At 37.1% G+C, this 26,275-nt stretch overlaps 1 protein-coding gene across 3 annotated transcripts in view; it reads right to left on the bottom strand.

The window, feature by feature from the left end:
• Nucleotides 1-26,275, bottom strand: part of HERC2 (HECT and RLD domain containing E3 ubiquitin protein ligase 2) — a 114,862-nt gene that overhangs the window by 51,707 nt on the left and 36,880 nt on the right. For all 3 annotated transcript variants that reach the window (XM_069006311.1, XM_069006295.1, XM_069006302.1), the window contains exons 15-50: nucleotides 25,864-26,115; nucleotides 24,766-24,959; nucleotides 24,040-24,240; nucleotides 23,182-23,410; nucleotides 22,983-23,107; nucleotides 22,408-22,586; nucleotides 21,299-21,483; nucleotides 20,769-20,924; nucleotides 20,323-20,508; nucleotides 19,329-19,499; nucleotides 19,120-19,223; nucleotides 18,859-19,009; nucleotides 18,031-18,245; nucleotides 17,014-17,146; nucleotides 16,791-16,918; nucleotides 16,474-16,669; nucleotides 15,737-15,873; nucleotides 15,065-15,238; nucleotides 14,837-14,973; nucleotides 14,601-14,752; nucleotides 13,994-14,185; nucleotides 12,968-13,155; nucleotides 11,169-11,361; nucleotides 10,422-10,604; nucleotides 9,668-9,852; nucleotides 7,866-8,013; nucleotides 7,577-7,773; nucleotides 7,114-7,344; nucleotides 6,327-6,462; nucleotides 5,640-5,783; nucleotides 4,134-4,276; nucleotides 3,655-3,922; nucleotides 3,350-3,492; nucleotides 1,871-1,969; nucleotides 1,606-1,774; nucleotides 1,364-1,489 (exon numbers count right to left, since the gene is read on the bottom strand). In XM_069006311.1, the coding sequence (XP_068862412.1) occupies nucleotides 1,364-1,489; nucleotides 1,606-1,774; nucleotides 1,871-1,969; nucleotides 3,350-3,492; nucleotides 3,655-3,922; nucleotides 4,134-4,276; nucleotides 5,640-5,783; nucleotides 6,327-6,462; nucleotides 7,114-7,344; nucleotides 7,577-7,773; nucleotides 7,866-8,013; nucleotides 9,668-9,852; nucleotides 10,422-10,604; nucleotides 11,169-11,361; nucleotides 12,968-13,155; nucleotides 13,994-14,185; nucleotides 14,601-14,752; nucleotides 14,837-14,973; nucleotides 15,065-15,238; nucleotides 15,737-15,873; nucleotides 16,474-16,669; nucleotides 16,791-16,918; nucleotides 17,014-17,146; nucleotides 18,031-18,245; nucleotides 18,859-19,009; nucleotides 19,120-19,223; nucleotides 19,329-19,499; nucleotides 20,323-20,508; nucleotides 20,769-20,924; nucleotides 21,299-21,483; nucleotides 22,408-22,586; nucleotides 22,983-23,107; nucleotides 23,182-23,410; nucleotides 24,040-24,240; nucleotides 24,766-24,959; nucleotides 25,864-26,115 (6,150 nt within the window). The remainder of the gene's footprint in view (nucleotides 1-1,363; nucleotides 1,490-1,605; nucleotides 1,775-1,870; nucleotides 1,970-3,349; nucleotides 3,493-3,654; nucleotides 3,923-4,133; nucleotides 4,277-5,639; nucleotides 5,784-6,326; nucleotides 6,463-7,113; nucleotides 7,345-7,576; nucleotides 7,774-7,865; nucleotides 8,014-9,667; nucleotides 9,853-10,421; nucleotides 10,605-11,168; nucleotides 11,362-12,967; nucleotides 13,156-13,993; nucleotides 14,186-14,600; nucleotides 14,753-14,836; nucleotides 14,974-15,064; nucleotides 15,239-15,736; nucleotides 15,874-16,473; nucleotides 16,670-16,790; nucleotides 16,919-17,013; nucleotides 17,147-18,030; nucleotides 18,246-18,858; nucleotides 19,010-19,119; nucleotides 19,224-19,328; nucleotides 19,500-20,322; nucleotides 20,509-20,768; nucleotides 20,925-21,298; nucleotides 21,484-22,407; nucleotides 22,587-22,982; nucleotides 23,108-23,181; nucleotides 23,411-24,039; nucleotides 24,241-24,765; nucleotides 24,960-25,863; nucleotides 26,116-26,275) is intronic.

Consider the following 26,275-nt stretch of genomic DNA (forward strand, 5'->3'; position numbering starts at 1 on the left):
GTGTCTCTAAAGGGGTGATCCCTCGTGGTGCCCTTAAAAATGAACCCTTTCAAGCACACTCACACACACACTGGGGGCGGCCAACCCCCCCACACACTCTCTCACAAAAGGAATTCCACTCGGAGGTTCCCCAAAAACGAATAGCCCTTAAAAAGGGTAAGTCCCTAACTAAGTTCCCTTTAAGAAGGGTTCAAGCCTTACCACAAGTCTTTCTCCACCGGAGGTGTCCTTTCTCTGCTGCAGTAATCCTTGTGGGAGCCCAGAAAATCCAAGGAGAAAAACCAAAAAACCAAAAAAATCGCAAAAATTCAAAAATAGTAAAATTAACCAAAATACCTGGATTTTAGGGCAAAAATAGGATCCCGGACGAGCCCCCAAAAGAGTTGTGAGGAATGAGACAACTCTTTGTAGAAATTAAAACAATTTATTAATAACAGAAAAAAATTGAAAAATTGCAAAAAAAAAAACTAACAAAATATAAAAATTTGGGATCCAGATGGCTCGAGAGATATGCCCCAGGAGCGCAGGGATTCAGGAACTTTAGGCTTAAGACAGCTCTGAACCTCAGGTAGAGAAAAAAAATAAACTTGCAGTTTAGGCTGGTCAAAAAGAAATCTATTTCTAAAAAGCCCCTAGAAAGGGGTAGGCTTCTCCAGCACTGCCTTAGCAAGCTGGAGAGGAAGGGAAAATGAGACCACGTGTCTTTCTTTTTCTTTCTTTTATAGCTTTTGCTCCGCCCACAGTCCGCCCACAGCCCACCCCTTTGGTTCAAGGTGATTGGTGCTCTCCCTTTGACAGACCACCTCTGTCCACCAATGGCTCCTCCTGGTCAGAGGGGTGATATCAGTTGAGATAAGGGTCATGTGCTTATGGGGGGCTGGGCTGTTTGTTGCAACTGGGGTTTTTTTAAAATCTGCCTTGAAACCAAGATACAAGTAAAACATAAAAAAAAATACATCCAACACATCTTAAAACACTTGTAAAGGTATACAGTAAACACAGGAAGATCATAAAAACTTGATTAGTGTACCTGGACTGATGGATTGCTTTAACATTCAATTTAAAAATATTAAGCTCAAATTAATTAAGGCACTTAATATGCAAAGACCAAGCACAAATAGGGATTTCATGTATGACAGCATCATGTGAACGAAGTGGCTCAAAAGCAGATGGACATGCTAACAAAATGGGCTGCCACAGAGTACACCTCTATAAATTCGCCACAGACTTCAAATGCGTTCTAGATTGTCGATCATCATAAAGTATTCCACAAAACAGTGTGATTTTCAAGTGTGTCTACAAGAAAGTCTGAGTGGTTTTGAGTTTTATTACCTCCCCATGCCCCATTTTGAATATACATTACCTTTGACGATGCCCACGCTTCGGTGAGTAACCGATCCCCATTTGTATTTGGGTGTGGTGACAGAGCTTTTCACACGCACTTTGTCACCTATCTTGATATGAGAGGCAGAACTCTGTGGTGGGAATCCTAGCAGATGCAAAAATAAATGTATAGTGAGTGGGGGTTTCCCCCTCCAAAAATAAATCTCCCTTAGAGTCGACCATTCACTTTTTTAGTTAAAAAGCAGTCAGAAGTGAACTCACCTAAAAGCTCAACATGGATATATCTGACCCAGTAAGTACCACCCTTTTGTTGCCAATCACACTGCACGTTCAGGTCATGCAATCCATCTCGATCCAGTTTAATAACTTTGCCTACATCTCCTTCACAAACTTCCTCATAGGTTCTGCAGCACCTAACCATCATCCCCACCTAGGGAAAAAAGGACAAGCGAATGCAATAGCTCTGGAAAGGCTTTCATACCAAAAGGAAAGCAGTTTTTATGCAGCTTTTGATCATCATACTTACCTGAATATTCTCCCTAACATACACAGCATAGTCATCATTGCTTAAGAAATCAGCTCGTTTCTTATAGGTCTGGCTCTCTGTTACAACAGCACCACTTGACTGGAAAAAAGTCCAAAATAAATATGAAACAATTACAAAATTCGTTTTCAATTCAGATAAATAAAGTTGTTGGCAAAGACTGAAGATAACCCAGCAAAAATAAACCCATACAATATCCTAGCTGCATGCCAAAAAACTTCAACAGGCTCAACTCACTATAAGGATAACATTTATGATCTACTTGATTTTAAATTAAAATTTACTTTCCAAAATTACTTATCAAAGAATGTGGATGCAAATGTTCAAAATGTTTGAAAGAAGCTGCAAGTTGCTTTTATGAAAACTGATTGCCAAGGAGAATCAGAACAGAGATTTATCAGTACTCTACTCAGCCTTGCAGATACACACTCATGTTCCAGTTCTTAGAACATTCGTTGGGAGAGAAAAAAAAAAAAAATCAAAAAAAATAGTGGTGAATGGTAATCTCTAACCTGAATCATACTACCTTTTTTTTATATAGTACAATGAGATTTAAAGCACTCCTTTGGAAAAAACAAGCTAAAAAATTAAATTATAGTTACTAAAAAATATTCCTTTCAAGATTTGATTAGCTTAATTTTTTTAAGAGAACTACTGCATTCCAACTGTAAGGAAAATTTTCAGAAAACTTTGTTCTGTTCTCAGTATTAAACATTTTTTTCACTGAAGGCAACCTATAGCAGTTTCTCACTGCAATACTGATAAAGATACCAAAAGCTGTTAATTTCCTTCAAAATACAACGCATTAATTTCAATTACAAAATCCCACATGTGCAAGAAAGTGCAATGTAAAGTCCTACAAGAATAAACAGAAATATGAAATCCATTTAATTTTATTGAAAAGTCCCTTATGAAATAGTTCCTGAAAGTCAACAGAAGCCTAATATAAATTCACATTAAAGCTATCACACTCAATAGGCACTGTAACAGTAATTTTATCACTAGTGGAAAAAGTTTTTTAAGGAAAAGACTAGGCTATTTAACAGACTTTTTTGCCATTTATCCACTAGTTCTTAAGTCCTTCCTTGTAAGTAACACACATTTGTTTTTCAGACCAAGGGAAAGGAAAAGGGGGAACTCCTTTACCATATTACACTGTAACATCAACTACTTTTGAAGAAACTAAAAGCATCTACCAGGGATACTTTGAGCTACCACCAGTGAAACATCTACCTGCACTCTACTCTCCCCTGTGCTAACTCATACATAAAGTATTTAGGGATTATTCTCAATTGTTTTACGTCGTGTCTTAAAAACACAGGGCAAACACGATCCTTGTTACTGATTTGAAAGCTTGGGACAGCAGATTGTCCTTGTACTCTTGCCACTTTCCCAAAATGGGAAGAATTACAAAATTTGCAGCCAGCTAGCATAATTTAGGTTTATTACATTAATACTTACAACAGGACAAGCAGCTTCAGCTTCTTCCACTTCTTCTGCTATTTCCTCATCTGAGTATTCATCGGAGATAGTATCAGCATCAGAGAGATCCGTAATTTGAACATCGGGGTGGTCCAACAACCAGCCAACTAAGGCTTCCACTCCTAACACAGAAAACAAACTCCGTTTGTCTCCAAGGGATTCCCTGGCATTCTTAAGATTGTATCCAAAAAGAGGGTAACAACTGCTCCCTCATAAGTAGTGTTTTAATCAGCTTGCAACTTTTCTTCTCCTCCTAATATCATTAATTTTACTAAATAAAATACCTGGTAATCCAGAAGCACTTCCAGAGGCTCCCGACAGAGATTTTAGTGCAAACTCTATGTTTTTCCTGGGAAATCCCATTTCCATAAGTTGAACTACAATGGGGAGGGGCGGAATTGGAGACTGCTTGCGTTTCTTCACTTTTGTGGGTCGGATATGTTGCACTGTGATGGGTGTTGTAGCTTCACTAGAGCTGCAGTCTTCAAACAGCGGAGTTGAAGGATGTGTAGACTCTACAGCCAGATACTGGCACACTGCCAAAGCAGCAGCCTAAAGGAGAACAAATAAATCAGTGCAAGCAAAACAAGCATATTTAGTATGTTTGTGTGTGCATACATGCATGCCCGAAATTAAATGTTATTTGCCAAAAAGGGTTCAGCGTCACTTTTTTTTTAAACCTATCGTTTAGTAAATTGCAACTGGAATGTGAATTATAAAGAGTTATTTCTTAGGTTACTTAGCAGAAAACACAAGACTCTACCTCAAGCTCCTGTTTGTCAAATATGGCTTTCACAGGTGATGGTTGTGTAGCAGCTGACAAAAGTTGCTGCAAAAGGATCATGGGAGGCTGAGGTCCTTCAGGAGACATATCTCCTATGTCGGGAGAGGCAACTGCTCCATCCTCTTAAAGCAAAAACATTATTTTAACCAAAACCACGTAACACAAGTCAATCAGGAGACTTATTCTAGGGCTTACTGGTTCGTCAAACGTGATTTTTCACATGCTTCTTCACCAGATATACAATGCATTTAAGATTAAGCCATATGTACCACAATCTCCATACAAAAGATGCAAGTAAGAAATTTATAGATAAACAATAAATTTACTAAAATACACCTAAGACACGTCTAACAGAAACTACACAGTGGACAGTGAATCTGCACAAGAGTCCACCTTATTTCCAGTAAGACTATTAGTAAGAGGTACTTCCAGGATAAACCACTTGATATAGACAACCAACAGTTTCAGTGATACCAGAACCATGGTGCATGCATTCTGGATTGAGTCATTTCCCCTATAATACCCCTCTTGGGAAGGGCTCCTTATTCATTGTCCCTTCAAAACAGGATACTTTTATTGAACCAACTGGCTCACAATTCTGCACCTTTCATATTTAATTTTGTATTCCTGTTGGCATAAACATTCATGTTTCCTAAATCTTTATTGTGACTACCACACGAAAATATGTGACAGTCACAGTAAGATTTAAACAATAATAAAATGGCTAATAGTCCTCGCATACATATGTTGTTCTGGTTAAAAAAAAAAAAGTGTTAGAGGGTTTTTTTCCCCCTTAAAAATTATGGTAAGGAATAAAACCATGTTCTATTCCTTAAAAAACCCTGTAGATTCTGTTGACTTAAAAATCTGGCAATTGACAAAATATCCCACAGAAATATCCATATAAGACAAATATATTACTATATTTAAAGATATTTCATGCTTCACAAATACCCAAGGAATTAATACATACTCCAAAGGCATTGATAGTTATCCTGAAAACTGACACAGCTACTGTATTTATTTTTATATGTGGAATGCATGTGGAATAAATAATTCGAACTGTTAGAACTACAACTATGATTAAGAAATTATATTTCTATACTTGTTTCACTGGAAACAGCAAGACATTTGAATTAAAATCAATAGCCAATTTTAACTTTTGAAACAGAGAAATAAAACCACTGCAAAAACTATGAAGTATTTTAAAATTACTTACAAAGCTTACTAACTATAGAAGACCTACAAATTTAGTGAACTCCACTATTTTCAGCTTCAAACACTTGATGTAATTCGTTTTCAAAACTTCAGCTAAAAAGTCAAAATCTTTTTAAAACAGAAGCTTAAAATATTAATGAATTTTAATTTTTAGTCTTTAGAGGGCAAACTGAATTTCTACTGTGCAACTGCTACTAGCAAGGGTTATAGTCACATACTCTACCATCTAAACAGATAGCAGCAGAGTCAGGTTGCATTTCAGAATACCTGCAGGATTTAATGCACACTCCTGAACAGCTGGCTGAGATAAGATCTGCCTTAGTGTATCCTGGTGAGAAAGCAGAGCTCGTCCTGCTTTTAGTATGTACAGCTTTAACTGCTGGCACCTCAGTAGATCCAGATCAACTTGACCTATCAGAAATATTAAACAGCCATTAGTGCTAGAAATCTCTTGTATTAGAGAAGATTATCATTCACACAACCTCAGCGCAAACATCAGTTTACATCTTAACTCACTGTGTACTGACAGTATAAGTCAGTTTAAACAGCACATGGACCAAAAGTCCACACACATTGTATGACCCATGATATCAAAAATACTGCCTTCCTACTTTTCACACCCTGGACAATCATACAGCTGATTTATAACACAGTAAGTGCAGTTAAGATGTTACTCGGATTCAGTATTTTAAACAACTCAATACAGTAAGATCAGCCCCAAACCTTATTTTACATTTCCCCATCAAAGTTAAACATATTTCACTTACAGTGCAGAGCAATTCCCCTCCTAGCTAAACTTGTCTCTTGAGTGTCTATTACTCAATGTTGAATAAGAAAGCATGTAAGGTTCTGGAGAGCCTTTTCCTTATGTATGTTTGCTATTACCAGCATTTTTCCCAGAGCATATCCATCTACTTCCAAAGAAAACAAACAGCAAAAAGCCCCCAACTGTACCTGAAAGACCTTGATTGGGAGACTTCATTCTTTGTTTTTCTATTTTACTTCCAGCCAGATTTACTAGTTGAGCCCAAGTGGATAGCATAGGTTCAGTGAAAGGCAAGTTGTTCACATTAAAAGCCACAACTGGAAGCTAGACAGTGGGGGAAGAACCAGACAAACAAACAAACAAAAAAAACAGGTAAGCATTTTCCTAAAATCTCACAAAATCATTTAAAAGTTTCAATGGTTCTTAACTGCAGAAGAGGAAAAGTAGCATTCATCTTACTGCTCTTGACCAGGAACAACTAGAGGGGATTTCTATTCCCTACACAGCTCCTAAGCCTGTATTTGTACCATACAATTGCAGGTCTACTTGGTGAAAAAGCAGAAGAGAGTCAGAACAAGAAAGAACTCCAGTCTCTGAAGCAGACTAAGCACTTGGCCTGTGCTTTCACTAAAGTTGTATCAACGAAATCAAGATTCAGCTGAAAATACCCAAAACTTTCTACATTAGTTAGCAAATCAAGTTAAACAGAAAGCTCCTCTTATCTAAGAGCTATACATCACATTACAATGACTTGGGATTTTGCTCCAGCTTAAGTCCCTCTTCCCTCCTCTGTAAATAAGGATGGGATTTAAAGGTCCTACAAAGGTTTGCATGAGGACCATCTTAGATGTGCATTCAGAGCATTGTATGTGTTGAATGGCAATGTATTTAGCCAGTGAAGAGCAAGTATTTTCTTTGGCCCATACTAGAGTTTCAAACCTTGCCAGTATTAAAGCCTTAATAAACCAAACTTACTGGTTTCAGTTGATTCAGAGGGCACACTCTACATGTTCGCATGTCGTAGAACTGCACAGTGATTTTCCCTTTTGGGGTGATGCGTGTCACTGTGCCTTCTCCAAATTCATCATGAACTACTTGTCCACCCAGTCTCAAACGACTGTCTATGCCACCAATCACCGCCAAGACTGCCATCAGAGCTCCCACCTCTGGATTCTCAGTGTCAGGGAAGTAGTCATCCAACACAGCCTAACAATGAACAATAAAATTTAACTGTAGGGAGAAAACATACACTTCTATCTGCTTTAAAATACAAAGTTAATCACACATATTTCAACTTAAAAATTACAATACAAATACATATAAAAATAGAAAAATGGTTTCAATATTAAGCTTAATATTGTTTACAAAGATTTAGCATTTATAATTTCAAAATAAATATTGCTATAAAAATGAGCTTATTTTAAAACGTGGAAACTACCCCTTCTGACTGTTTTCCTGCAAAGATGTGGGTGATGGAGGTTAGCTGAGAGTTGATGTACTTGTTTATGAGTCCATTCCACTGGCTGAGCGAATGCAGCGTCCTCAGCAGTGCCACTATCTCTTCTGCTAAAGTACTACTATGAGTGGCAGTTAGAGATGCTTGGGGCCTGGCCTTTCTCCTCCTCAGAGTAGATTCTGGAAAGACAAAGCAGTGGCACAACAGCTGTGAGTTTAATGCACACATCTCCCATACATAAAAATAAGCCACTGAGGGAAAATTCCTCTACCTCTGAGCAGTGGGATATCTGAAGAACAAGTACTAAGCAGGCTCCCTAAAAATGCAAACAGTTTTTCCACAAGAAATTTCATGTCTCTTGACCTTTCATTTTTATCCCAGGATGGAAGTACTGCTTTCAGTAAATGCACAGCAAGGATCTAAAAAGAGAACAAAATCAGTGTTATTCTAGTCTATGTCAACAAATACTAAAGAAACTCTCTAACATATTTAGTACAGAAGAATGACATTTTTAAAGTTAGCTTTCCTTTGTAGTTCTTTCTACAATGCTGATTTCTTTCCGGCTGTGGAAATTACAGAGCTACTAATCTTCAGTTTGCTAAGGGATATTTTAAAAGAAGTTGTGACAGTTCAGAGTCAGTAACAATTTTACTGGCACATTATATTAATGAACCCTATCTCTTCAATACTTAGGACATGACACACACACACACAGAGAAACAATGCAAATGACTAAAACAAATAGGAAAAATAAGAATACAGAACGGGAAAGTTTGTTCAGCTTGCAGACTCAGAAATTAGTACTAAGATGTATTTTGGAATGAAAGTTTCGAAGTGTTCTGCAAAGAAGCTGTAACAGTTAAAATTCATGATATAAAGCTGAATGGTGGAAGGGAGGCAACAGCAGCCACAGTGACACTCAAAAGCAGCCACTGTGAAACCAGGGCCTCCAACACAGTACAGAAGGAACAGGCTGGCATCTCTGAACCCAGACACTCAGTGCAGGACTGACAAGGAACAGGGGAAGGTGCAGCACTGTAGTATCAAAGAGCAGAGAGGGTTGCATATTTTGAGTAGGAGCATTCCAGGTTTTGAGTTTCCTCATCTTCTACCCGGAAGACCAATAGAAGTGACTAACAGCAAAGACAACTCTCCTCTTGCAAACTTCTGTCAATAGCATGGCTTTATGGAACTTCAAGGTCTCATCTTTTTGTTGCTCTGAAGTTAGGTGCTGGTACATGAGGAATGGTCATTTCCTCTCAAGTATTCCCTGAACAGCACAGATGATGCTGCTGCACTAAGTCCTGGATGATGACAGAAGTCTCAACATATTAAAAACACTGACAAGAATTTACTGGAAGATCACACAAAAATGAACAGGCCTTTATGATACAAGGCTTTAGTTAAAAAATGCTGATGGCTTATCAAGGAAAAGAGTAAGATGATCTTTTGACCCCCAAACCTTAAAATTTGGCAGTTATTCTATAATAAAGTTGCTTTTCAGTCTCATGAAAACAGCACTACCAAGATGCTAAGGAATGGAAAAAGAGGAAATAAAAAAAGAGAAAAGAAAAGAAGAAATAAGAAAAGGGGAAAGATGACAAGGGAAACACAATACCAAAATAAGATGCAAAGATGTAGCTTCTTTAGAGACTGTAATTAAAATAATATTAACAGTTTCCTATGGAAGGAGAGACAGCAGACAATACATAATTCAGTAACTATAAATGAAATTTGACTTTTTCCTAACCATTTATTTGTTATTCTTTCATTTATTCAACTTATAGGAAACATTTTACAGGAGTTTCTGGAGCACATTTTTGGAACATTGTTCTGATCTTTCAACAGAACAAGGGAGTCTACAGTACCCTGAAGGTTCAAAATTCAAGAGATGCATATTTAAAACAGTAAATCCTAAATACAAAGAAAATGTTATCTTTTTTCCAACTAACTAAAAAGTGATTTATGGACATTTCCCAGCTGTTTTGTAAAATACACTTTTTTTTTTTTTAAGACAATTGAAGTCTACTAATTTTATTGCCTATTGAAGTAATTTGGAAATACGCACATTACCTGTCTCTGTAGTGAAGCAGCAGTGAAAGATTCATGCCCCTCAACAATTTTCATTAGCAAAGTTATCCACTGAGATGTACTAAGAGTGCTGCACATCTGAGGCATGAGTGCTATGCTTCGAATGAATCCCAACGTGCACCAACTCCTATGCTGTTCTTTATAAACTAATTTATTTGGCAAGGAAGCTAAAAACAAAAAGACATATACATGTAACAGTTGACTTTTCCACCAGCTACGTAGTTCTCTATATACTACATGGGATTTTTTTTGGACAAATCAGAACACTGAGCTACTTCACTGTCTTTACATGAACTATTAATTTCAATTTTAGAGCTTGTAATGAATTTTATTAAATATGCCTTTAAAACAATTCTTATCATTACACTGTTTCCTCATTTCAAAGTATTTAACAGCATTACTTCTGAAAATTACAAAAAAGCTACAAAAAGGAGTATGACACACCCAGTCATACTGTTGTTGCCAAACACAAAAAGGCTGCTAATAAATTAACTGTCTAAGTCAACAATTCACATCTCATGCATTTCTTCTCCTCTTACTGTTTACGTTCTAAGAATGCACAGGATCACTTCTATTGCCTTTAAAAAATAAGGTTTTAAAAGCTCTGAAAATGCATATTCTAGCCTTTGCCCTTAAAAGGATTAAAAACTACTAACAAAATATTTACAAACTCACAAGACAACAAAACACAAAACAGAAGCACACAGCTCAGTCAGACTGCTTCTATGTAATATACCTGATTTATCTATTGTTCCACTCTCCACAAGCATACGGAGTAGACCACACAAAGTCCGAGTAGCATCACTTTGCATGACTTCAGCATGGACACCAGCAGAGAGACACAGTGTCTGCAACAGGTTCACAGTACTTGTCAGCATCATGGAAGTAGGGTGGAGATTCCTTTCAACTTGTTCTCCTTCTGAAGGAAGACACAAAAGGCAAAGGAATACATTAATACTGAGTTATTTTATTTCACAGAGATTCTGAAACAAACATGATGTGAACAATCTGTTAAAAATATTTTCTCGGAGATGACCTGACACTAAGAAGATTCCTTATTTCCAACTCCAAGAGCAAAATATAAACCAGGTATTTTGCACATATATTTTCAAGTTTTTCTCTAGCAGTACACAGCTATTGCCAAGAATAGGTAAGCACTCTGATTCAATGTATAATTAGGCCATAAAAAATCCCACTTCAGGGTGGTATTAACACCTGTTAAAATGTATACCTCTTGGTATCTGTAAATAAAACTATTTCAACTGAATAATACTGTTTTCTCTGACCCATGAATACACAACAAATGTGACACCATCTTGTCTATCTTCCTTTCTCATTCTAAAGTTGTATTAAGAAAGATTCTGGTCAGAAGTGTACACCTATTAAATGACTCTTCTTTGATGAGGCACTTGTTCCTGTAAAAGAACCAATTTTAAAATTCAACTAAAACTGTGCCTCCACTTTTATAATTTTTTTTTTTTACCAGAATCATCCTCAGTGTCTGAATCCTCTGTTGTGGGCTGCGTTGCAGGTGGTGGTTCAGCTAGTTTGAGATCATATTTTCCCTCCTTTCCCATTCTGTAAGAATTTGTACTTCCAGTGTCCCACTGCACTCTAATCCAGCCATCTTCTCCCAGTTCTCCAATCACACGACCCAAACCTGGTGTGGGTCCATCCTGACAGAAGAGAGAGGTTCAAGTTACACAATCAACAACATTAAGTCATACCCAAAGTTCATAAAATAAAAATGCAATTGCTCTTTTTTGCTGCTAACCTAATGATAGGTAGTAAACATTCAACAATGTTTCAAAAATCGAGCATAAAGTTAGAGAGCATTTCACAATTTTCAAAAGAATCACCCCAGTAAGCTGCATATTTAGACATTCATGGTTAGATCTCTTTTACTATGTCTTACATAAGTAGCAGTTATGTCCTACATAACTGGAAATGTGTAATATTGTAGAAAACAAATTATCCAATTTTCTGTTAAATGGTAAATTACCACAGTCTCACTAAAAGAGAATTTTAAACATCTCCAAAAATAAAGATAAAGAAATAATTAATATATTTTATGTTAATTCTCCAAGTCTTTCGTGGTAAATAGTCAGAATTGCACAGCATTGCTGTAAGACAGTGAAGGATTGATAAAGCTGGTTGTGAAAAACAGGAGCTGGGCCTCTTGCTTATCTTGCACCTGGCTCCAGCACTGCCTAACAACTGAGTGATGTCTGGAGTGAAGAAGAGCTCTCATGCACCGATGGTGAGGCACAGAAGGGCACCTGGGCCTCTGTGTGAGCCAACAGCCACACTCCCTTCACCGTGAAAAAAAAAAGCCTTATTATAAATCCAGTTTTCCAGGAGATAAGTTATTCAGGAGATAAGAATGCAGACAAAGACCCTCTGATGAAGATCAGACAGCCCCTACTGCTGCCTCAGTACATGGAGGAGGACCAAAGTGTTGATTCCACCTCTTTCATCAACAAAAGGTAACCGAGACCCTCACTAAGCCCCACTAACATATTAACTTAGGCACCCCTCAGGAAGCAGATGAAGGAAAACATAGGATGTGTAATAGTGCATGTATGGCCAAAGTCACCAAACCCCACCTATAACATGATTGTTCCATCCCACGGGAACAGGCCAAAATTTATAGTATAAAATAGTGGCTTCAGGGGCAGAAACGGCTGGAGGGAGTTGTCTGCTAAAGATCTATTCACAGACTATGCCTCTCTTCTTTTCCCAAAGAGAAGCCTTTATGTAAGCTTTGCATCTCCAACAGCACACCTGGCAGTATTTACATACACACCTATATATGTGTGTGCAGGTATATAGGTATATAGGTGTACACATATATGTGTATATATGTGTATGTATAGTGCTATTAGATCTCTTACTATACTTTCTGTCACAACACATACTAACACCCAGTAATTAGTGCACTCATCACCAGCAATCCTGAGCCTGCTTTTCTGGTGCTTCAAATGACCACACTATTGGTGCTTCTGTGCTCGTGCAAGCTCTCCTCCAAACTCAACCAGACTTAGAATGTTAAACTGGGCTACAATGAGAAATTAAGCCCAGCTGCAACCAGCCCCCCCTGTGATCTCTGAAGACCGACTGGAACGCAACGTTTATTTTCTGTTAAATTCCCATACCCTTAATTCAACATTTTTGGAATGTAAAATGCCCTTAAGTTTGATTGACCAGAAACTTTACAGACAGTCCACCGAATAGGGACTTTCAATAATAACACACCCAAAATCTGTATGAAAGAAGTCATACCTGATCACCCCATTTCCAGTCTACCCCTCTCACCACTCTGGTACCAATTTTCATCATGGCTGCCAGCTCTGGTCCAGAAACAGGGAGCTGAACAGGTGTAGTTTCCTTTCTTGACTCTTCTAGGACCGTGGCAGAAGCCCCATGAGAAGAGGCAATCATATCTTCTTCAATATTATCAGAACTCGGTCCTAACGAGGAAAAAACATGAAAAAAATTAAATCCAGCTACAAGTTTTTGATATGTACCTTTGTCACATGTAAACTTTCAGGCACAAACTTTGTAATATAAAAGCACTAACAAACAGAAAAGCTGACTGAACAGGTGATAAGTCAAATGACCTTTAAGAAAACTAGGATGCAATGGTTTTGAATGCACAGGAATTGAAATACTTAATTTTGAATAAAAAAACAAATGACAATTAAGAGACATTAATAATGATGACTCAATTGGCTAAATGGTTCTACAAACAGAATTTTTTTGAAAAACTTTCTGTGTGCACTCCAGTTAAACACAAGTTACAGGAACAAATGTTTGCTATTATCCAAGAAAACCAAGAGAGAAAAACCATGGCAATTTGAATCATAGCAAAACACACCAGAGAACTTCCTATAACAGAACAAAGAAAGCTTCAAGCTTAAATATGCAGACTGAAAACATTTTTAATACATAGAAAAAATGAAATGGAGATTAGAGAGTAGACAGTTTTTATTGTTTTCATTTTAAATTTTCCATTTTTTATTTATTTGTAACAGTTCCACAAAAACTACACATCAATTGAAATTTTAGCAAAGGATGGCCGAAGCAAACACTTAATAGAAAAAAATCATGACTGGAAAAAAGCTGCAATCAAATTAACCTCCTTCTCAACCATGCTTACAGATGTGTTTTTTGTATTGGGCTAAAATAGCATTAAGCACTATCATTAAGCAGCAAAGTAATTCTGTAATTTGGGTACACCAACAGGTAAAAAATACAGGAGACTTGTAAAGCAAATGCTTTCTTCCAAGTAAGAAAGAAGAATTGTACCTATCAGCCGCAGTGTGGTTTGTGTCAAGGCCAGCATGCCAGAATTGAGGAGCAGGCTCAAGGTATTCGCACCGTGCTGCAGCGTCAACATGTTCAGCATGACCAGCAGAAAACGTGCTTGTGGAATAGTTCCAAGACTTGGTCCTGCTGGATTCTCATTAGTAATTGTTTGAAGAGGAACAGGCTGCAGACCTAGTCCGATTGTAATATAAATAACAAAGTCAGCTGACATTTGGGAGCTACAATAGAATAGGTTACAGATTTGTTTGATTGATGATTTAAAATATTTTTTATTCCCTGCTCAGCTCTGAGAACTTACAAGCTGAAGTTCCAAGAAACCGATTCTAATTTGTATTTTAATGCTAAAATGTTACTAATGAGTAATCAACCACTTGTTGCTGGGAAATCAGCAACATACTCAAACACTGAGAAGCAAGTTAACAGGGGGTCAAGGTGGGAAGGCTGGAATGACACACAAAGTAATTCTCAATACAAAACAAGGGAACAGATTTCAACATCCCAGTTATTGGGAACTTTAAAAAAAATAGCAACAACATTAATGTAAAACAGTTTTCTCTACAGACAACAGCAACAAGATGAGACTCACCTAGTTCTTTAAATTTTGCATTAGCATCTAGCAAGATGTTCCGGACATTCTGAATAGCCCAGGCATACAACTTTCCAAAAGTTACTTCCAGCAGCATTCTGTTAAATGGCGGAATCAGATCGACATCCTTCAAGCAGTCAGTAAGAGGCTCCCTTCAGAGAAAAACAACAACAACAAAAATAAGTATTGTTTTCTTATTGAAGAATTGTGGAAGCAAAAGCAACAAGAAGTTTTACCCTATATTGGCTCCTTCTGGAATAAGTCTCTGCCATCCACAGAACATAGCATACTGCACAGATGGGAGCAAAAAATTTTTAGCTGACAATTTCAGAATAGTATCTATTCCCTCCAGACGAACTTCTGCTCTTTCCAACTGTCAAAGAGAAAAAACCAAATTGTCACACTTATGTAAACAGCTAATAATTGTCATAATTATGTAAAGGTCCCATTTCCATTCATTTTACCTGTTTCAATAAACATTTTCTCATTTTTTCTACATCCACCGGCTCTTCTTTAAGTGCAAATTCAACAATGGTGTTAAGGAGGGCAGACTGTGGATACAAGCCCTGAACATTTTGCTTCAGCCATTTGTATTTGTGGACACCTGTAACTGTACTCAAAATTGGCTGCCACTTATCCTGCAAAAGAAGAAGGTAGCATGTTAAAACTTTTTAAACAATTTAAATTATTGAAAATATAAGTTATTTCATGCAAAACAATTTCCAAATTTAAAACACTAGGGGGGTGGAAATAAAAACTTTCTCAAAATCAGAAAAGAGCTTAGTATTATTTTAACTCATTATCTTTTTTACTATGGCTACATAAAATTTCAAATGCGTTAATGTTAAAAGAAAGAGGAAGTAATCCATCATAACATTTTATTTTGAAGCTTTATCTAAGATTATCAATAATTTAAAAATTAGAAAAGGTATCTTTACATATGCTAAATGCATAGTACAAGCTTATTTTTTAAAATTATTCCAGGCTTCACTGAAAGAACATGTCACACTTAATTACACATCCAAAACACCATTATCAGAACATTAAATGTCAAGCTACTGCAATCATGCTTTAACTCATACTTTTTTCTCTGGTTATTTTTATTCACAAGGTTGATTCAAAATCCGATAACTTACCTTGGGTGATTTGATTGGTATGGGCTTTTTATCTATAGGGACAGGACTGTGAGGTACCACACAAGATTCTTCTAAATCACTCTCTTCGTTTCCAATTTTGGATTCCTCTACATCAGCAGATTCAGACTTTTTTGGCACTATAAACAAAAAAGTATTATTCTTTCATGCAGTCTGATTAGATTTTACAGCGTCACATTTTTAAGTTTGCATGATAACTTAAGCACACAGAACACTTAAGAACTGTCTGTAATAAAATGGGAAATGTATTCTTGGTGAACTCTATGTCCAGCTATTACCAAATTAACTCTGGTATTACCAGCAATATCCTTTTCTCTTTAAAGACAAACTTGAAAAGCACTTCAGTGTCTGTTCACCACATTAATTTATTTCCAGTTAAACCATTTTTTGACTACACTTTAATAAAACATGATTTCTAAAAAGATGTCACTTCCAGTGAAGTGTTACTAAAACAAATTCAGAGGGTCTAATACTGAAGGATCATTTTTAATCCACTGGAACATGAAGCAACATGCCTCAACTACCCTTGACACTCTTGTTTTCCAGTTCTTGCTGTAGGATCTGACATGCAACCACTGGTTTAGAAAACTTCATGAAAATGCAGCAGAAAGCAAATGGCTTTGATGCTTTATCTAAGGAGAGTCTCAAATAGCAAGAAACCTTGAAATAAGATGGATTTTCATTGGTTCAAAGAGAATACAACATTAATGCTGCCTTACCTCTTTTTTTCCTTTTTTCTCTAATAATTTTCTGAGCTACCCTTCGCCATCGGGGCAAGGAACTAAGAAGTTTAAACTTGGACATTATAGAGAGATCGTTGCAAACCGCAGGGCGTAGTTCATTGAACAAGAATCTCAAGCGCTCAATGACAGGAGCACAAACTTCCTTGTAAGAGCGCCCTTGTTCCTGATGGGTCTAGGAAAGACATAGAAAGATTAAATTATTCTTTAATACACAAGAAAATGAACAATATATAGCTTTTTAATAAAACACTTCAAATGAAAATTATCTTAACATCAGCAGCTAAGAGGCTTACCTTAATCAGTGAGCATTTTGCTTGGTAGACAACACGGCACACATCCACTACAGATTTTGGTAAGGTTTTGTGCTTTACCTGGTCAACTCCAAGGGTACCAGGATGAACAAGAGACAGTGCTACATGACCTAATGGGAAAAGACAATCTTTGAATATGCATTTCCAAAATCATCCATAGCAGAATTTAAACTGACCTAAACAAACACACCACAAGCCTACCTACCCAAATCTTCATGCTTCAGAAGACAGCATAATAACAGGCGTCCTACTTCTTCCACAGGATGCTCAGGAGGGAATGTGATTGGTGTTGTTAAGTGACACTGTTTACAGTATCGCTCTATTTGACACAAGAAATCCTAAGAAAACACACAATAGCCTCTGTTTAACTTCAGTTTTAAATTACAATGAAAGGACTCAAAATACCACAGGCAGCATTTAAATAACGCTGAGCAATCTCCACAATCTGAACTAACATTCCTGAGATACAACACGGAGTATGTGCAATTTAACACATAGCAGCTACAACCCAATACTGCAAACGCACTACAGCCTTCATCCTGTATGAAAAGCAACATGACTCAAGGAAAAAAGCTACTTCTGCTTTTATCTCTTCATGAGATAGTCAGGTCACCTAACACAATTTTCGGTTGTCTTCTCATTAATCATTATTCATCATTATCGCTATTCCCAAAGATTTATTTGGGACTTTTTTGCATAAAGGAGCTGAACTCAGAGGGTTAGAAAATCTGAAGATATTACAGAAGATAGTGATCAATGTAAACCATAGGGTTTTTCATAACATCCACCATTCTAATCATGTGAAACCTGAACCTCAAGCCCCAAAAGAATTTTAAGACAAAAGTATACGTGAATCTGAAACACAAAATACATTTGCAGCTTGACAGGAAAAACTCTCTTAGTTCAACTGGAGGTAAGCAGGATCTCTCAATGCTACTGAAACTTGACATGAGAAGTAATGCATTACTAATTTTTGGTAAGAATATTCAAATTTTTAGTTCTCCCACTCAAAAATTCTAAAAATTGTAAAGAAAAAATGTACTGTTGTGCTATCAAGTGAAATATACACATTTTATCCATCAGTAGTACTCAACCATTCCTTTCACAAAAAGTAATTCTGAAGTAACTTTTTCAATTGTTTTGCTGTAACTTGTGGAGAATTTTCACCACCCCTATCACCCCTCAGAAACAGGTTTTGTGCACAGAACTACTGAGGGCCTACCTTCACAGTGTGATCCTGAATATTATTATCCGCAATAGCTTGGAGAAAGGGTTGTGAATGGTCACTCAAAGTTAATCGATGTGCATATAGTTTTGATTTATTTGGGGTAGTGTTACCAGGTGAACTGCAATGGTCTTCATCTTTTTCCTCATTGTAACTGTAATGAATCTGACTAGTTTGCAAGCCTCCAGAAAAGATCGATGACTTCAACCATTCTAAAATAAAGAAAACATGAGTGAATATTCTGATCAAAGACTAAGCTATCAAGACTCGATTTCCTGTAATAAAATGCATTCACAGCCTCAACAAGATTTAGCAAATCTTTCATTTGCTGAAACTTTTTCACAGGAAAAACAAAAGGGTTCTGCAACTGAGAAACAATTAAGTAACAGGGCAGCCATCATCTGTTTAGAGATACAGGGGGCCTTAGCAATTTTTCTGCTATTAATATTGAATTATACCTTCTATTGACCAAACCAAGACACCCAATAAGAAAACTTCCAATACCACATGATCCAGGCACTCTTAACTGACCACAAATTGGTGAGATAGAAGACTGTGTAGCATCGTTTTCTCTTCTATTTTATGTTGCATATTACAAAATTCGGAATTCAACTGCTCAAAATTATCTAACCCCTATTTAAATCTTGCTAAATTATTGGGATCTTGATGAGCGTGGTAGTTAATGTTAAGAATAAAGAACCCCTGCAGAAGATCAAGACTAACGAAGTGCTAAATTTTCAGCAATTTATTCATCCTTTGTCTTTTTCCTGCATGCTTTGACAAGTATTTATCACTTTTTAAAGCTCAAAATGATGTCCTGCTTACTGGCACATTCAATTTCCAGAGGAGAAAGTGGTGTGCTCATTGCCAGGTAGGAAGCATGCAGTCCAAGGAGAAGACCCAAATTCCTCTCTGTGTCTATCAGAGGTGATGACAAAGTACTGAGATCTGGTGTTGTAATCACTTCCTGGTCAGGCTGCACAAAAGAAACAGCAATTGTAAGTTAGAACTGAGCTCCAACAAGAATTCCAACAGCAAAGTAATGCTTTACTTTAGAAAACATTTACCCATTAGTAACATTTTTACCTCTATATACTGGCCAACACAGAAGGCGTGCATTGATTCCCGTGTGTCCTCAAATTGCAAAGCAGCTTCCAAAGCAACAACTGGGTCCTCACCAGCAAACTGAGCTAATGAAAGAATGATGTAGTCAATACAGTATCTAAAAATGTGGTAATTCCACTTAGTTTTGAAACAAAGTAGTTTGTCTTTGTAAGTCAGATGAAAATTCTCACCAAGTATGCTACTGCCAGTTAAAGACTGGGTTTGGAAGTCCTTTATATCATACACTTTCCCATCAATCACTGTCCAAAATCCTCCGTCTTTGTTGTGGTTCTCTAGATCAGCCTTACGTATAAGTGTCACCTCCTCATTATTTCTGCAACTCTGGCCAGTAAAAAATGAACCTATTCATATAAAACAGAAAAGAGAATTTATCAACAAAAAATCAGAAAGTAAGGGTTTTTTTCTGAACATTCTTTTAATAGTTGACTAGTCAAATTTTTCACTTCTATTCAAAGGTTGCTTTTTTTTTACATGCTCAAAAGTAATAATGGCTATTCATATGTTCCTGTCCACATATTATGCAATTCAACTATCTGTATACTGTGTTCTTTTATGCACTAATCTCTAATGTCACCTAGCATTGTCCAGCTATATGTCTGTTTTGTGTGGAGGTGGAGCAGAACAACCAGGTTTCCGGCAAATCACTGCTCTAATCACTTCTTCCTCCAAATTACTTTGGTTTTATTACTCAGTTGCCTGCAAGGAATTTGCTGTATATTTAATTTCAGCCTAATTCAGATATTTTTTAATATAAAAGACTCTTCTCTTTTGACCACAGACACAGCTCATATTACAAAGTACCCTGAGAAAATAAAAATTCCTTATTTCAAAGCTTTCACATTACTCATCCTTTGTGTTACAGACAGAGTTTAGTAACAAAATGCCTAGATATACTACTCAGGTTTTCACTGCAACTTTTCACAGTCAAAATGTGAAATGATGTGAACTACTTCTTAAAAAAGCTGCATCTGTACTCTGCTTAATCCTACCTCTGTATGTAACTTCCTTAAGAATGTACTGACAGAAATAAATAGTGCCATATAAATTGGTTAATAAAACTTTGTACTGTGAAGTAGAATTCTCCTCCTGAGAGTACTTCATGAACAGTCACCACTCTTGTACAGCTACTTTATAAAAGCAGTCCAAATGCTACTAAGTACGTACCCATTATTCCTGGCCATGCTAAATCCTCATTGTCATCCCTTTCCTTTCCAGGGGCTAAGTGGTTAAATCTGTCTAGATGTTCCAGCAAGCCAGCTAACAGAGGGATAGCACCAGCTTCCTGCATTAATCCAGCGTTTTTACTGAGGAGTAGCACTATAGAAACCACCAGTTCTGGAAGAAGAATGCCTGAAACAAAAACCACAGAAGATACTCACATTTAGTTCAAGTTCTACATTCATTGCACTGCAGAAGTAAATCACCATTAACATATTCTGCCTTTGAACAGTGTTGAGTACAAAGCTCTTGCCTTCCTCACTGAATTTTCCCTCCTTTTCTCCCATTAACCAAAAAATTTAACTGACTCCTTTGTAGCCATTTAGAACTTTCAAGAATGTCTTACGATTCTGTGGAAGGGGAAGAAAGGAGGACAACAAGTAAAAACCTACCCGTTAAATCTCCATCCACAACACGAGATACTTCTGCAAAATGCCTATGACTAGTACAAGCAATGCTGGTTGCCACAGGAAGTATATCACCAATGTGCGTGCACAGAAGAGCAGTGTATTTCTTCAGTAAAGAACCAACACCTAAGAGGTCAGGACCTGTAAAAAAATAGAGGAAGAGCACAGAGGACCACCACATAGTCATATTTAAGAAACAGACTTCAAAAGCTGACAAACTATTCTGAAATTATGCTACTCAATATTAGCACTAATTTAAGAAATCACATAGTTTTAAAAAGTTATAAAAGTTTATTCTCCAGATTCTATTACCTAACAAAAAAAAAAATTCACTTATAGAAAACAATGTAAATAAACTACTTTCAAACACGTTCAGACAAATTCAGCAAATAGGATGACAAATGAGACAAGAAGATAAATTGAAATAAGAAACTGCTATCCTGTAAAAGTTATTACAGGAATACTTGGGGAGGGGTCAGAAGTTGTTTGCTTTTATTTTTAAAACCACAACTTACTGTATGTGTTAGGGACCTGGCCAACACAATCTGCTGGGTAAAGTTTGCTAACAAGTAGACGCTGAAAACGGAGCAACAGGTCCAGAGAAGCAGATCTCTCCTTGCTATAAAGTTCTTGGTCCATGCAGGAAGAAATGCGACGAGCAACATCTTTTAGTTTGGCTATCGTCTGTGAAGCGATGTTCCTAAGTGGTATAAAAGTACCACAGAGTACTTAAGGGGAGCTCAGAGTGAAGACAGTCCACAGTTCATGGGTTAAGATTTTGCAAAATTTTGCAGAAATATATGCAAAGTTTCTATGCAGAACTTTCACTCCTTTGCACCGTGGAACTCAAAAAGGCAATGGTTTTGTGGATACATTTTGGTTAACAGCATTTGTAAAATACCTCAAGTTTGTGGTTTTTGTCATCACTCTCTACAAAATACAATCTGATAATCTTCACTGAGAGGCTGCAGTGAAAGTCATGACACTACATAGCTCAAAACAGTTTCAGTATTGATTAAATTACATGGTTGCTATCACAATTAAGTGAAAAAGTGCAATAAATTTCTTGGTAAACTCATAATTACTTCCTGCTTTACATGCTATATGTTAAATACTTCTGTAGCTGCTCTGGCTGATATAAAGCAGCTTTGTTCTCAGCACCCTAATTGGTCATGCATTCACAACTCTCAGTTAAGAATTTAAAATTCAGGTTTCTTTCCCACTTACAGTCTCCATGAGACAGTTCTAAATAAATACAACAAAATATTCAGTTCTAAACAAATTTGTGGTGATTCACACACTTTTTAAGGACAGTCTTTTAAATATTTGTCCTATACTTGGTACAAAAACTTTCAGATACTTCTTCCAGAGAAGTATCAAAATCCATAAAAGCAAGGCAGTCTTTCTAAAATTGGGTAATTAAGTATAGAACATTGCTCCTCAGCAAACATAACATAGCAGAACCACAGATAAGCTAGGAGAACGTTCAATATTTTGAATTCTGAGGAGCTAAAATGCTAGAAGACTTTATTTGCTAACCAAAATTACTATCCTTTAGCTGACTAGTTCACAGAACATCTAAATACATCTCTACAAAAGTAAAAGACAAATTCAAAGCAATTACCTCAGTAACTGCTGAATTAACTGAACTAATGGTAAACTTTGTTTTCCTGCAGATTCATAGATTCCAGTGTTAATAAGGTCTTTGTCCAATGGAGTTCTGCTCCTATGAAGTGTTGATGCATTTGCCTCTTGTTCATCAATTTCTTTTTCTTTCTGTGCTTCTTTTTTTGCTTCAATATCCTAAAAAAGTCAATCAAGTTAAAGAAAACACACAAACCTCCACTATGATTATGAAACATTTTGTTAACAAGTATTCACAGTAACAAGATCAAGTTACTTTTACCTATGGCAAAAATGAAACAGTTGCTACCAGACAAAATGTCTATTGTATATTCTGTAACAACCACATGGGCACACTTTTTTAAAAACAATTATAAAACGAAAAGAAAGTCGAAGAGAGGGATGAAGGTGGTGAAGGTAAAAAAGAGTAGAGAAGTTCCACAAAACCATGGTGGACACATGGCAGTAGCTGCTGCTGCACAGTTCACAACTGAAGGCACATTTACTCTGTGTTTATAAAAGCAACAAATCCAGTGCCCCAAGGAGAACCTGAACTGCAGAGCTGATGAACCATACCTGAATTTCTGCAGTAATAGCAGCGTTCAGTGCAGACTCTAAGCCTCCATCAGCCATCAAGCTGCCCACCAAGAGGTCAATCATGAATCTACGTCCTGGGCTGACATTCATTTCATTTCCTGAAACTAAGAATGGAAGAAGCTGGTAATGAAGTCAAAAAGTGAGGCTTAAACAAACGGGCTTCACTGTGAGGACCAACCTGCACTGGGCAGGAGCGCTGAGAGCGCCCTGGCGCGCTCCTCCGCCGTCGGCAGCAGCACAGACCAGCCGCTCTGCAGCACCGCTTGAGCCGCCGACTGCACCGTGTTAAGAACCCCAGCATTGCTCGCCAATGTTACCACTGTCTGCTTCAGGCTGTTGAGCAGGATACTGCCCAAACCCAAGCCAAGGCATTCTGGATCCACCTGATGACTAATGGCAGCATGAAGCTGAAGAAAAGAAAAAGGCAAATTTTAATTAACAAGTGATATGAACTTGGTGGGAATGGGGGGGGAAGTCAATCCTGGAGCAAGTGAGTAAGTTCAGTGACCAAGATACAAACTTCTACCTGCAAATCTGTAAAATTAAAGGGAAATTCTGGCTTGTCTACATACTGAATTTAAACCCATACACAGAGATTACAAATGGTAGCTATAAGCCCCAAAGTTCTGCAGTAAACCTAAAAAATAACCTAAATTGTTTCTGCCTCACTACATCACGCTAGAAAAAAATAGCACATTTTCAGTGACTATCAGACACCAATTAAAGAGATCATTCACTTTTAAAAATGCAATTTAAAGTCCATAAAAATGCTCAAAATCTCTGAGTGAGTATACAAGGCTTAGTCCATTTAGGTATTTGTTTTTATAGTTCATTCTTAATGAAACCCAGAAGCCATCAAGAAGGAAAAAATACCAAAACAACAGCACTAGATGCCAAATTATAAAATGATAGTGTAGTTCTTTCTAAAGCCAATAAAAGTGTTTTAAGGCACATTAAAGGTTACTGTTTCCATCCAAGCAGTTTAGTGAAAACATTCAGCTCAATGACTGCTCAAAGTGTAGGAAATTGGAGGTACCTGAAGTCTTAAAAGGTTTAATGTTGCCACAGCCATACACTCCTTTTCCTGAGGAGGGGGCCAGTCAGAGGATCCATCCATTCCCTCAGTTACTTGTCTCAGTAACAGATCCAGCTGCTCAAATGTCATGGGGCAAACATCCACCACAAAAGGTACCCGCAAGCCTATTGACCATTCTGAACACGATGACCAAGCAAAACTCTATAAATGGAAACAATACACAAAGTTCCACAGTCAGTTATTTTCTAAATATGGCACTGATTACAGATAGGAGTGTAAAGCTAAATCTGCCCTCAAACAGCAATAGTTCATGTGGAAATAATACCAGCACAACTGTGGAAGAGAATGCTCTACTTGCATCCTTGTAAACATACATAAAACCCTACGGATCCAGAACTCTCCTATCACATTTTCCAATGTGTTGTCATACCCAGTCCAGATACCTTACTATTTGTGCCCCAGGAAACAACATGCTGACAACTCCTCCATTGCTGTACCACACAAAACAAAACAAGTAAATAGCTACTTCTCAGAATATCCAAGAGAGGGAAAGCTAATCACCCCTTTTCAGCAGAACAACTGCACAAGATTTTTTTTTTCCCCAAAGCCTTCATTTACTCAGAATAATAATACAAAAAGTCATGCAAACACAGAAAGAAGGACCAGAATTAGAATACAGAACCTCAGTGAGAGGTAAAAACCAAATCATTCAAAAATAAAACCTACCTGAGCAGGTCCACAAGCAATTCCAACAATATGCTTTGTGTCTAACCCGGGGAGAGCTGCAGGCTCTGGTTTAGTGATACGCAAAGTATCAAAATGCTGACACTGATCATTGCTTCCCCAGCTGTGCACTTCACTATCTTCAGTCAGTGCTAAACAATGGGTAGATCCAGCTGCCACATCTATCACTTTCTTTCCTGATAGGAAAGTTAGATATTGAAAATATAACTTGGATATTACAATCATTGACAGAAAAATAGCAGAGATAAGGAAAACCATGCTAATTACAACCACGTTTTACTAGGAACATATTATGGATGTCAAGAGTCTCATTTTTGCTTCAGTAGTGGCTTGGAAGAGTATAGCAAAGCATAAACCAACAGACAGGTAAGTATGAAAGTTTACAAGTTAAAAAAAAAAATCTTCTCCTTTGTGTCCCTTCTACATAGAAACCTTTTCGGGAAAGATTTTTTAAAAGATCTCCCCATCTATGATGAGAGACTGTAAAGTTATTTGTAGTCATTAGCTCAGAAGTTGTTCCCATTTAGATCATTCAACATACATGAATAACAATTTAAAGGAAAGACAGAGCAATAAAAAATGTTTCTTCCTCATCTCCTACAGAACCTCAGGTTTCTCACAAATGAAAGAAGTGATTTTCACTCTGTTATGAACTAGTCAAAAGGCAAACACAACTTTAATGACACTATTTGTTGTCTGTTATTTTCATTTATTCATTCCCCTGCCTTAATCTAATAATATATTTTATATCTATTTATTTGCATGACAGTGCAAACATACATGCTTTAAATAAGCATTTCTGTGAACCTAATAAAAGAAAAGCAATAAGAATAATGAGAACACAAGACATGCAGCATTTAAAGCAGTCATGACATAGTGTCTTTAAGTCTGCTAAAATCTTGTAGGTATAAATGCAGAAGTGACGGGAAATGCACATTATTACCTTTTGCAGTGCTACCAGCATAAAATATGACACAGTACATGGTACCATCACTCTTAAAGTTGAGTTCATTTGTGTCCCGTAAAAAACTCCAACAGCAGCAAAAGGAACTTTGGAATATTTCCAGCTCTGACAATTACCTTTCAAGCCTTCCAGCAGTTTGGGATATCGAACATGCTCTTCCGTCCCATGCCCGAGTCTCTGATTGTCGCCTTTTCCCCAGGTGTAGACCTGGCCATCTTTGGTTAAAGCAATAGAAAACTGACTCCCACAGCGTACTTTCACAATGTCCAGATCTTGAAGTTTTTCTATCAGCTTGGGAGTTTTGCAACCATCACTGCCTCCTCTTCCCAGTTTTCCATAGTCTCCATCACCCCAAGACCACACTTGGCCTTTAGATCAGGAGAAAGAAAAAAAATAATTGCACTGCTTTTTCATGTAATTAACTCATCTGTTTTAACAGGTAAGTCCTTAAAAACCTGAGATTCTATAACAAGCACAGATTTTAAATTGTATTTTAAGAAAAGTAGTTCCAAATTAATTAATTGTTTG

This window comes from Aphelocoma coerulescens, chromosome 1 (genome assembly GCF_041296385.1).
Source record: "Aphelocoma coerulescens isolate FSJ_1873_10779 chromosome 1, UR_Acoe_1.0, whole genome shotgun sequence".
NCBI classification, from domain to species: domain Eukaryota; kingdom Metazoa; phylum Chordata; class Aves; order Passeriformes; family Corvidae; genus Aphelocoma; species Aphelocoma coerulescens.